This window comes from Rattus norvegicus, chromosome 1, assembly GCF_036323735.1.
Source record: "Rattus norvegicus strain BN/NHsdMcwi chromosome 1, GRCr8, whole genome shotgun sequence".
NCBI classification, from domain to species: domain Eukaryota; kingdom Metazoa; phylum Chordata; class Mammalia; order Rodentia; family Muridae; genus Rattus; species Rattus norvegicus.
This window is the reverse complement of record NC_086019.1, coordinates 171,027,157-171,039,553: the sequence shown is the minus strand read 5'-3', so window position 1 is coordinate 171,039,553 and position 12,397 is coordinate 171,027,157. Positions and strand designations below refer to the sequence as shown.

Here is a 12,397-nt window from a genome sequence, read left to right as displayed (position 1 = left end):
TTTCAGAGGTGGAGCCTCATTGGATGAAGTGGGCTGCTAGGCTAAGAGGTAATCCATAGGGGTTACTGCTCGGCCCATTTCTGACCAGTTTTCTCCACTTCCTGGCCAACCAGAATACAAGGAGTCCCTGCTACACATTCCTGCTGCCATGCACACATGCTTCAAACTGTGAGCCAAAATCATTTTTTCTCTCTTATGTTGCTTCTTGTCATGTTTCTGATGAGAGCAACAAGGAAAGTAATTATTACATGAGGAGACATTAATAGTGTGATTGGGAAAACTCTTTAGGGCATCCAATCAAGGGTTGCCACCAGGGTCACTTTAAGGTCACAGTTTATCCCTGAATAGACAGGCAAGTCACTTCTTGCTTCCAAGTTCTTATTTATTGGCTAAAGGCCAATCAGGTCCCATGAGGGATTTGGCCCAACATCACAAAGAATAAGAGAAAAGAACCTGCAACACTCATGAGGGGGCCAGCAGGTGCCTTGGGCAGGAACCAGTCAGTTCCTAGCCCTGCAGAGACAAGGTTTATTTTCAAACAGAGTCAGTAGCTCAGCCAGAAGCAGTATCCTTCAAACAACCCTCCTGTGAAAAACTAACTGCTCTTGCAGGATCAGCAACAGAAGCCCAGGCCGGTACAGGAGCCACATGTGCTCATATGAACATAAGATGCTCGCATACTGTACTAGCCTGGGTGGTAAACATGAAACACTGACTTTCTATGGCAGCCTGGTCACCTGGTGACTCATAGAAGACCCCTATGTGTCTTCTGCATCTGCGGGGAACTACAAATCCTGTGAGAAGCTGACAAGCTCTAAGGCTCATGAGGACTCTGACCCAGTCTGACTCTTTTCACTGCCTTGAAGGGGGTTCCTAAGAAGACAGATTGGGGATCCTCTAATAATGAGAAGGATTCTCAAGAACTAAAAACCAAATGAGTGGTCCCTAGAAGTTCTGACCTAACTACCATATTGATAAAATTGCCAGAAATCACCATCTGTACCAGCCAAGAGTCTACATATAAATCCATTCTCTATTACAGCTCCAACCAGGGGTCAAAGGCCCTGGCAGCAGAATTATTCCTGCTTCTTACATTGTAGACAAAATATCTTTCAGAGGAAATGGGGGTTCCTCTTTCTCTTACCCTGAGTTGCCATCACAATCTCCTTTACCCTTAGGTACTGGTTCAACAGCCCTGTCAGCTCCTCTATCCGACGGTCCTGCCATGGTATAAGAGCAGAACAAGATTAACACCACCTCCAGTCTCCAGTCAAATTTATCTGGAGCACAGTGAAAACAATCCCATAAAAGACTGCTAAAGACCCCAAAGAAAGAAAGTCAGGGTCCACTGGGCCCCAGTGGTCTGCCTCACAGGCAGTCTATGACCCTCATGGTCCTATACTAAGGTGTGGTCAACACTGACACTCCTGAAAAGGCCTATGTGCTGACAAAACCATACCTCTCTGCCTCATACTCTCTGAAACAGTCTTGATTCAGAGTGCCTCTCATTGCTGTGTCACCCTCTGGAGCTACAGACATAAGACATATCCCATAGCCTCAGAATTTGAAGTTCTTTATATAACAGAAGATGTTCCTAGAAAGGATCCATTCTTTCAAGGCTACAGCCTGGGGCCTTGGGTCACATAGATCCTGAAACACATGGGTTTGCAGTCTTAGCTCTGCTATACACTGATCACCTGATCCTATGCAAAGTTATCCAAGCATTTTTGAGTCTTTTTCATTTGCTGAAAATGTAGGCCTGTGATTATCAGAGAAACTGTTTATACCAGCTAGGTAATTTTCTGTGTATGGATGTGGTTATTTTATGATTATGCAGGAATCAGATATGGTATGGTAGCAGGGTAAACTGAGGCATTGCATGCTGTTAAAAGTGTCCCTATGATAGTTCTACTGTGAGAGGTAATCTGCACACATGGGGCTGCTGCTGAGCATGCTAAGAGTTGTGACATGAGCGCAGGGGTTTTTCAGCACACCACCATGAACAGACAGAGCTCTAAGCTGCCTTTGAGAGATTCAGTTTAGGTGAAACTCTCAGGCATCATAAACAAATACTGAAGTTGAGACTCTAGCGATAAAAGCTGTTGTCTTAACATAGCTTGTCAGTGACAGCACAGCCCTGTCTAGAAGAGCAAGGACCAGAAGGGAGCAAAAAGTTAGAGGCACCTGCAAAGAAAGGACAAGGTGCCATGGCAACTGTCTCACCTTATCCTCATTGGCAACCCGCAGTGTTTCCATTCCCATTTTCAGTCGGTGGATTTCTTGATCTAAAAGAATTGAGATATAGAAGGAATTACTTGTACAAATGTTGACAGCTATTTCCATATGCTGATGGCCTTTGACATGTGAATATGGTTCCATTCTGGCACAATGGGTCTCATTAGACATGTGTTGAGTACATTATGAATAACCTAGTGTTTTGTCTTTTCTTTGTATCTAGGGGCAAAATAAAAATATCATTTACTCAAAACTGAGAGAAGTATAAAAAAGTCTTTCATAAACTGTATTTCCTAAGAACATAAATATTCATATTCTATGTATGTATATCATATATATCATAATCAGATGCCTAAGCCAGTTTGAGGGAAGACCATGCAGTCAGAAAAACTAGAAGTAGAAGAAAATTTTAGAAAAGAAAACCCAAAACAATTTATGAATGATAAATGGAGACTGGACATCATACAAAGCTTTGGTAGTTGGTTTAATTTCAAACTGCATAATCTGATTAAATAAATGTTTATATATGAGCATGGAGCTATAAGCATATAATCAGTTCTTCCTAGACTGAGGTACAAGATACAAGGTGTAAGCCCTGCCGCAACAATTTAGTATCTCGAAATTTAAAAAATTACAGGCTGGAGATATAGTTTAGTGGCAGAGTAATATGCCTTCTATGGACAAGGCCAATCCAAAAACCAAAAGAAAAGAAAACTAAGGTGGGAAGGGACAGCAAGATGGTGCCACAAGTAAAGGCAGTGGCTGTCAAGCCTGATGACTTGAGAATATTCTCACTCCAGCTGGACAACCAAGCCAGGTGCTGAGGCCAGGATAAGGCTACACCCTGGCAGCAACCCAGAGGACTGATATTGCTCAGTATCCAGGTGGCAAATAGGAGCTTAGACATGTGCGATCTTTCCATATCCTTGGAGAACTGCCATAAACATACTATGCATGCTAAAAACATTTGAGGGTTTCTTTTGCTTTTATTTGGCAAGACTTGAACTCCCCAGGGAGCGTCCAGTATCACTTCACTTATTTAATGGCTCAGTTTTAGGGTGAGCCAAATATTGTGCTAGGCTCCGAGGGGCTTTTAAACAAAGATAAAATCCTTGAGTCAGAGTAGGGTGACCTCAAGACCTCCCAAAATACAGCATTACTAAATAACAGTATGAGCTATGCTGGGAACAAGAGGCTGCTGAGTTCAAGAATAGCAGGACCAGAGTCAGCTACTTGGGGTCAAGTGGTCAGGAAGAGCTTCCTGAGAAAAGACATTTAAGTGGAACTCTAAGGATGACAAGGAATCAGTTTGCTTCTGTAACCTCAGGGCCTTGTACAAATGTCAGGCAGGATGAACTACTAAGCCTCCTCTTTGGTGGTAACACAGAAGCAAGGCCTTTCAATCCAATGAAGTCAGGTTGCTTTTAAGGGGAAAAAAGCTCCAGAGGGGGCTGCACAGAGCTTCAATCAATGCTGTGAGAAAAGCCTTCAGAGCTGAGTGTTCTAGGTAAGGGAGGGGCAAGACAAAGATCTCACAACAGAACTCAGCGTCCCAGGCAAGCACACTGTATACATAAATGCATGCTCACACACAGAGATACAGGTAACTGTAAGTTATCCACCCCCAGACATGCAAGGACACAATACTCATTCACAGATACATGCCCACTTATGAGAGTGGGACCAGGGCTTAAGACAATGCGTTCTGTCACAGTCCATCTAGTTACCTCGTTCTGCATGGTCGCTGTGGAGAGCTGAACTCCGAGAGAGTTGGCTGTGAAGACGCTCGATTTCTGCATCTTTTAGGGCCACCTGTTCTTGCAGCTGGGCTACCTCGGCCTGAAGAAGCAACAGAAAATCCCTTCTGGGTCAGAGAGACTTCCAGCTCATCACAAAGTACCTCATGCCATAATCTAGAGCCCACTGGATCCCAAAAGACAGAAGTGACAGACAGGAACAAGGATTAAGAGTAGATAACTGCCCTCCCCACTGGGTGGAACCCTGTAGAAGGAACTCACTCGCCTGCCATCACCTTGCTCCTGTATCCCCTTGTCTGACAAAGCTCTTTCTCTTCCCTGCTCTGTAAAGCATGGGTAAAACTGAGGCCAGAGGAGCTGGGACTGTATACAGTGGGAAGGTACAATGGGAAGGCCCTGTCCCTGCTGCACAAGTTGGACTGTTGATTTTGCATGTGGTCTTTCCTCTCCCAAGATACACATACTCCTTAGATACTCTCCTTTTGTGCAGTTAATGCTTTTGCCCAACCTCCAGGCACAGTTGCATGCTTGCCAATGTGCATACATAGTGTGTAAAGAATGTATACTTTTCTTAAAGGAAAGCACATAGGCCCACTGTACACACATCTGTGCATGCACACATGTACAGGCATTGATACAGAGTAGTTCCCACATCTCCACTATGCATAACAGGTTACATTTTATCCCAGCACTATGCATGGTTATCCATGCTTTCCAGACTCAATAGAAAATCAGAGCTCCTTCTATCTCACTCCAAGAGGCCTTTTGTAGCCAAACAAATCTAGAATCTCTCATGTTCCAGTTGTATGACCTTAGACAAATAATTGAGTCTTTCTGAGTCTTGGCTCAATAGCTTCTACTTCCTGGCCTGTGGGGAGACTACATAATATAACCGTTATGAGCAACTCTCATATCACATATGAGGAGGCCCAGTCAATACTGCAATCATAGGAACAGTTCATTCTACCTTATCCCTTACCTTAGGAAAAAGCTCCATTCTGAACATCAAACCAAGAAAAGGTTTAGAACTAAGCTCTGAGCAGTAAACACACAGAAAAAGCATCTTCCCTGCCCACTACTTGCCCTGTAGGAAGCTAGTCATATTCTAACACTGGTTGTCAGGGTATGATGTGGGGCCAAGTCAATCACTGAACTGCAGCAAGGAACCAAATGAGTACTGGTCCTGTTGGTGACTCTTCTGCCTGCCAAGTTTTGCTCAGTGTTAGCACACCCTACAGCCACTATTCTCACTGTTTTCAAATCTATGTAGTCCCATGAGAACTTGTGGGAGAAAGCTATAATTCTGAAAAGACTGAGAGAAGCCAGGATCAGTACCTGACCTGGGAAATCAGACAGCCTAGAAGTGATGAGGCAAGGACGCTGTCTTAGTTACTACTGTTCTATTGCAAGAAAAAGACACCATGACCAAGGCAACTCTTAAAAAAAGAAAGTATTGGGGTTGAGGATTTAGCTCAGTGGTAGAGCACTTGCCTAGCAAGCACAAGGCCCTGGGTTCGGTCCCTAGCTTCGAAAAAAAAGAAAAAAAAAAAAAAGAAAGTATTTAACTGGGGACTTACTTATAGTTTCAGAAGGTTAATACATTATCATCATGGCAGGAAGCAGGCAGGCATGGTGCTAGAACAATAACCTAGAGCTTTATATCCTGATCCACAGGCAACAGGCAGAGCTAGAGAGAGACTGGGTCTGGCATGAGCTTTTGGAAAATGTAAAGTCCATCCTCAGTGATACGCTTCCTCTAACAAAGAAACACCTCGTAATCCTTTTCTAAATAGTCTGCCAACTAAGAGCTAGACATTCAAATACATGAGCCTATGAGAGGCGGGGAGTGTTCATTAAAAACAATAGATTGTCAACCTCTGACATGTACTTCAATGCAGAACGCCACCCACCCAGCCTAGCTGCTCCAACATAGAGCTTTCACATACCTCAGTCTCTCTGCCACATCACAGGACTTCAGCAGCCAGCCTGCTGCTCCATGCAGAGCTTTACCCACTCACCCTGTCTGCTCTAATGCAGAACTCAATCCACACCCCAAGCCTGCTCCTTCAGTGTAGAGCTCCAGGCACTCCAGACTGCATACTACCAGGTTAACAGGAGGAATGAAGACTGGTCTTAAGCGACTTGGGATTTCTCAGCCTTCTCAATGGTTCTGAATAAACCTTCCCTCCCATCCTCCAAATGGGACAGAGATATAAAGGAAAACAGGAGATGCAAGGTCAGATTTCTTTACTGCAAAGCTCACTATGGAGCACGTTCCTCTACTCTGGGCTATACCCAGATTCAAAAGAGCCAAGTCTGGTTATTCCATCCGGCTTACTGAGATGGGCACTCAGGATGGATCGTGCATCCTTTGGGGCCTGTGTGTCCATTGGCTTATGGCTAATGGCTCCAAAGGCTTCTGACAATTCTAGCCTTAGGATTCTCGACCTAAATCTACCAGGGTCACAGGGTCAGGATATTCTTCAGAGATAAATCCCTCAACTTTTCTTGCATGGCTCCTTGTCCGTGGTTGTTTAGTGTGGACAGGATGGTCTCTGTTAGAAATCCAGTGTTAATACTTACCCTCTAGCCTTATAGACAGACTTCAGTGATGTGGGCCTAATGAGTCAGAGTGTAGCACCTGGCACTCAGGGGTCTCTTCTTCTTGAAGCTAGCCTCTGTATGCGGCCACTGATGTACTATGAATCCTGTCTTAATTACTCTTCTATTGTTGGGATAAGACACCATGACCAAGGCAACTTATAGAACAAAGTTTATTGGGGGTTTAGTTTCAAAGGCTGAGTCCATGACCACGATGGCTGAGAGCATTATGGAGACACTGAAGCAGTAGCTGAGAGCTTATACCATATCCACAAGAATGAGGCATAGAGAGCTAACTAGGAATGGCATAGACTTTCGAAACCTTAAAGCCCACCACCCAATGACACATTTCCTCTAAAAAGGCAACACTTCCTTCCAAACAGTCCCAACAACTGGCGACCAACAATCCAAAATATGAGCCTTTGCCACAGATCCAAGTGATTTGACTCAATCTTTACTCAACGCCACAGAACAAGGAAAAACTACAGGTTCTCTGCTATCCTTAGAAGTCTACCTGACACACAGGTAAATAGATAGCTCCATACAGACCATGGAAAAACTCTGCTGCCAGAGATCCACAACAATCAGAAGCCTGGCAGTGTGGCAGAGATGTGTGCTCTGGGTCCCTGCAGAGCAGGAAAAGATACTCTGCATCCCTACAGGACGGTGTCTTACTAAGCTCAGAGTATGAACCCTTCTGTTGCTTGCAGTGAGGATGAGCCACCTTTAGGGACTGAGGAGGCTTGCACAGAAAACTGAACAGCTTGCAAACACAGAGAGGACTTCAGTTTGAGAAACTGCCACTTCAGAAAGGAAGGAACAGGACAGCACAGAAAGGGGAGACCCAGGCCAACCTCACCTTGGCCACTAAGTCTCAGCATCAAATACACCCACTGCACTATTCTGACTTCAAAAAGAAAAGTGTGCAAAGGCTGGGTAGGTTCTGGCAGGAGGTGTTTCACACCTGGTAATTATTAAAGATGCCTTAGCATCTCATGGGTCCACATGCCAAGGAGAGAGCTTGGGTGGATTAAAAAGAGTTTCTTGGTTTTGTAACAAAGGGTGATGTGTGCAACTTCAAAGGTTTCACCCGGGGCTGGACTGGCAGGAGTGAGTGCCGTAGTGGAAAGTTTTGAGCTACTGGGAAAAACAAGGCTCTTAAATGGGTGACAACAAAGCCCAGCACACACAAGGCTCTATACTCAGACAATAGTCCATGTCAGGCCAGCCTGACTGGCAGTGAGAGCGTGGGAGAGTTACTCGTTCACTCCCTCTCTGTAGGCTTCCATTTTGTCGTCTGTAAAATGGCTAAGTATGTTATGTTTATACATGGGACTTCTTTTTATTAACTTAAGAAATCATCCATTTTCAAATGGAAAGAAAGCACAATATAGACTTTTATATAAATCATCACCAGAGACTGAGGAAGAAATGGAGAGAGGGAGGGAGAAAGAAGGGCAGGGAGGGAAAAGAGGAGGCAGGGCTCGTAAATAAAAACATCTGGTAGGGAGAAAATATTAACAATAGTGGTAATGGCTTACGCTCTAAGATCAAGAATCGACAAATGGGATCTCATAAAACTGCAAAGCTTCTGTAAGGCAAAGGACACTGTGGTTAGGACAAAACGGCAACCAACAGATTGGGAAAAGATCTTTACCAATCCTACAACAGATAGAGGCCTTATATCCAAAATATACAAAGAACTCAAGAAGTTAGACCGCAGGGAAACAAATAACCCTATTAAAAAATGGGGTTCAGAGCTAAACAAAGAATTCACAGCTGAGGAATGCCGAATGGCTGAGAAACACCTAAAGAAATGTTCAACATCTTTAGTCATAAGGGAAATGCAAATCAAAACAACCCTGAGATTTCACCTCACACCAGTGAGAATGGCTAAGATCAAAAACTCAGGTGACAGCAGATGCTGGCGAGGATGTGGAGAAAGAGGAACACTCCTCCATTGTTGGTGGGATTGCAGACTGGTACAACCATTCTGGAAATCAGTCTGGAGGTTCCTCAGAAAATTGGACATTGAACTGCCTGAGGATCCAGCTATACCTCTCTTGGGCATATACCCAAAAGATTCCTCAACATACAAAAGAGACACGTGCTCCACTATGTTCATCGCAGCCTTATTTATAATAGCCAGAAACTGGAAAGAACCCAGATGCCCTTCAACAGAGGAATGGATTCAGAAAATGTGGTACATCTACACAATGGAATATTACTCAGCTATCAAAAACAACGAGTTTATAAAATTCGTAGGCAAATGGTTGGAACTGGAAAATATCATCCTGAGTGAGCTAACCCATTCACAGAAAGACATACATGGTATGCACTCATTGATAAGTGGCTATTAGCCCAAATGCTTGAATTACCCTAGATCCCTAGAACAAACGAAACTCAAGACGGATGATCAAAATGTGAATGCTTCACTCCTTCTTTAAATGAGGAAAAAGAATACCCTTGGCAGGGAAGGGAGAGGCAAAGATTAAAACAGAGACTGAAGGAACACCCATTCAGAGCCTGCCCCACATATGACCCATACATATACAGCCACCCAATTAGAGAAGATGGACGAAGCAAAGAAGTGCAGGCCTACAGGAACCGGATGTAGATCGCTCCTGAGAGACACAGCCAGAATACAGCAAATACAGAGGCGAATGCCAGCAGCAAACCACTGAACTGAGAATAGGCCCCCGTTAAAGGAATCAGAGAAAGAACTGGAAGAGCTTGAAGGGGCTCGAGACCCCAAAAGTACAACAATGTCAAACAACCAGAGCTTCCAGGGACTAAGCCACTACCTAAAGACTATACATGGACTGACCCTGGACTCTGACCCCATAGGTAGCAATGAATATCCTAGTAAGAGCACCAGTGGAAGGGGAAGCCCTGGGTCCTGCTAAGACTGAACCCCCAGTGAACTAGACTATGGGGGGAGGGCGGCAATGGGGGGAGGGTTGGGAGGGGAACACCCATAAGGAAAGGGAGGGGGGAGGGGGATGTTTGCCCGGAAACCGGGAAAGGGAATAACACTTGAAATGTATATAAGAAATACTCAAGTTAATAAAAAAAAAAAAAAAAAACAATAGTGGTAGTAGCTGGGTGGCTGGGTCATTTTTATTCCTTTCTTTCTTTTAAAAAATTTTTAAATTGTTTTATATGTTCATACATAAATAAACATATGTTTTGCCTACATGTGTAATTATGCGCCACACCCAGGCAGTGATAGCAGAAGCCAGTAGGGCTTGTCAGACCCCTAGAATTAGTGTTACAGAAGGGAGATGAGGGAAGAATAGTGGGAGGGGTAACCAGCAGGAGGGAATCAGTGAGCAGGATGTAAAATGAGTAAGTAAAAAATAAAGTAAAACAAAAAATCAAAAACAAAACAAAATAAAACCTGCAAATATACACTGAACACTGAAATGCCCACAAGCATCACCAGCTGTCACCTGTGAACATGTCACCTGTGAATGGCTGTACAGGACCTAAGGGAAAGGCAAAAGTGTTTTCTCTTAGGGGGCAGCAGCCCAAGCTTCCTCCAGGAGACACTGGACCTAGAGTTGTTTAAGAGTTTCCTTCTTCCTCTTCCTAATGCTCATGTGAAGCCCTTTGTTACTGAATCTGGCATAGCATCTGTCCCTCCCCAGAAGGCACAGTACAGTAATGTGACAGAGTCACACAATGGGAAGTGAGCAGATCAGAGTAACCGGAACTTTCTTCCACTCCAACAGTCTCTTCTCTGTGTTGGGAGATTCTGTGATCTTTTATTCATTTTGAAATTTATCATATATTTTTCAAACAACAGACTCCTGAGCTGGCAAGATGGCTCAACAGGAAGTAAGATCTCCTGCCCCCCAAACTTGACAACCCAAGAGAACCCACTCCCTAAGTCACCCTGACCTCTACAAGTAGCCAGAGCACATGCATAACCAAACACTCTTCCTCCACCATGCCCCCCCCACCCCCGACACGCACTAAAAATAGCATAACTACGTCCTAGTGCGATGTTTCCTAGTGTTCACCTGACAACTAACTTAACATTTTTAAGATAAAATATACAAGACAAAAAAATTTAATCCATTTTTCGCTGTTTTGTTTATTTGTTTTGCTGTGCTTTTGTTTTCTGAGACAGAGGCATGCTATTTAGTTCAGGCTGGCCTGGAACCCACTATGTAGTCTGAGATAGCCTTCAACTCCAAGTGACCCTCTTGATCCTCGTACCCCACTATAGCTACCCACTTAACACTACTTTTAACCTCTGCAGTTCAATGAGGAAAAACTTGTAAGAAAGAAGAAAATATCTCACTAAAGAATTTTTTTTCACTGTCCTTTATACAGTAAGCTTCCCAATACAGTAAAAATGATTTGGTTGAAAAAATAAAGCAGGTTTTATCATTTGATGAATGCATAATTATGACCTAGAAAACTGACAATGATAGGAACTGTTGAGTTGAAGATGGTGTCCCCAGCAAACCACTGATGCTCACCCTCCCGAGTTCTGTCATTCTGTCTGTTCTGCTGTCATTCATCTGCCAGCCAACTCAACCACTCACCCAAGAACCTCCTTGGCTAAGTAAACAAGAGACACTAGGATGCTGCCAGAGGAAGGAAGCGGGACTGGGGAACCCCAGCAGCTCTCACTTCAGTTTCCCAGGCTCTCATGAGGAACCTTTTGTACAGCAGAGTTGCCTGCTACAGCCTAGGCACCACTGCATGGGTCTGGTTTGCATTTTCTTACTTCTGTGGTAGGGAAGCCTGACAGTGAAGCCCCTCCCAGCAGACCCCCCACCCCTCCACTCCTTGGGTGCCTCATACTACAGGTTACCTTAGTGGCTTTCAGCTCCCACTCATACTGGTTCCGTTCGTTCTCCAGCTCCTCCACTTTGATTTTTAGGTGTTTGAGCTCTTGCAGTAACTCCTAGAGAGAAGAGGGAGAATGTCAGAGCTATGATAGATAAAGAGCAAGTGCGGAGTCTCCACACTGGATAAAGCTCATGCAGAGGAAGCTAGAGCCAGCAGCAACTGTCTACAGCTGTCTAGAGCCAGTAGGCTCTACATCTGTAGCTGTGAACTTTAAACATGGTCTGAGATCCAGAAAAGGCTGCGTGCTCATTTAAAAACTAAGGCCAGACAGTTCCAGTCATAAGAGAGAAGAAAATGCGGTGTGTATATGTGTGCATTTGCATGTGCACATGTAGGTCAGAGAACAACTTGGGTATATTCCTCAGCCACTGGTTTTTAGTTACTTTTTGCTCTAGAACAGGTTTGCAGGTTGGCCAGCAAACCCCAGGCATCTACCTGCCTCTACCCCACACTGCTAGAGATGAAACTCAGGTCCTCATGCTCAATTACCTGCAAGCTACCTTCTCATGCTAAAACTCAATATTATCCTCTTCTTCTTATATTCTGTCATCTCATTTCCCTGACATCTGAACCTCCATGACACATGCCCAGCTCATGCACAGGTGTCACAAGCAAACAGGTCAGGCTTGGGAGTGGGAGGTGCAGAGATGCTGAAGTGGAGGAAACAGGAAATGTCCCTGGTAGTGCAGAGGGAGGAGCAGGAAGCAAGGAGCATCTCTCTCTATGTGATGAATGTGGGGAGCCCAGAGGAGGAAGTGGCAAGCCTCTGAGGCTTCGCAAGCAGTAAGATTCAGAGAACAAATGCTGAATGCCAACCGCAGATGCCAGTGTGTGCATCCTGTTCAGAGGAGGAGGATAAGCAAGAAGACATAGGAAAGGCATGCCAGGAAGAATCAAGCTAGAGGCAGACGGTGAGGCTGCCCATTGAGGTGGAGCAG

The 12,397-nt window shown here is 44.5% G+C and overlaps 1 protein-coding gene across 1 annotated transcript in view; it reads right to left on the bottom strand.

Annotated features, from left to right (window-relative positions):
- The window catches only part of Ppfibp2 (PPFIA binding protein 2), a 145,448-nt gene that overhangs the window by 22,543 nt on the left and 110,508 nt on the right, over window positions 1-12,397 (bottom strand). The window contains exons 7-10 of the mRNA NM_001100582.1: window positions 11,422-11,514; window positions 3,963-4,074; window positions 2,224-2,285; window positions 1,145-1,220 (exon numbers count right to left, since the gene is read on the bottom strand). Of these exons, the coding sequence (NP_001094052.1) occupies window positions 1,145-1,220; window positions 2,224-2,285; window positions 3,963-4,074; window positions 11,422-11,514 (343 nt within the window). The remainder of the gene's footprint in view (window positions 1-1,144; window positions 1,221-2,223; window positions 2,286-3,962; window positions 4,075-11,421; window positions 11,515-12,397) is intronic.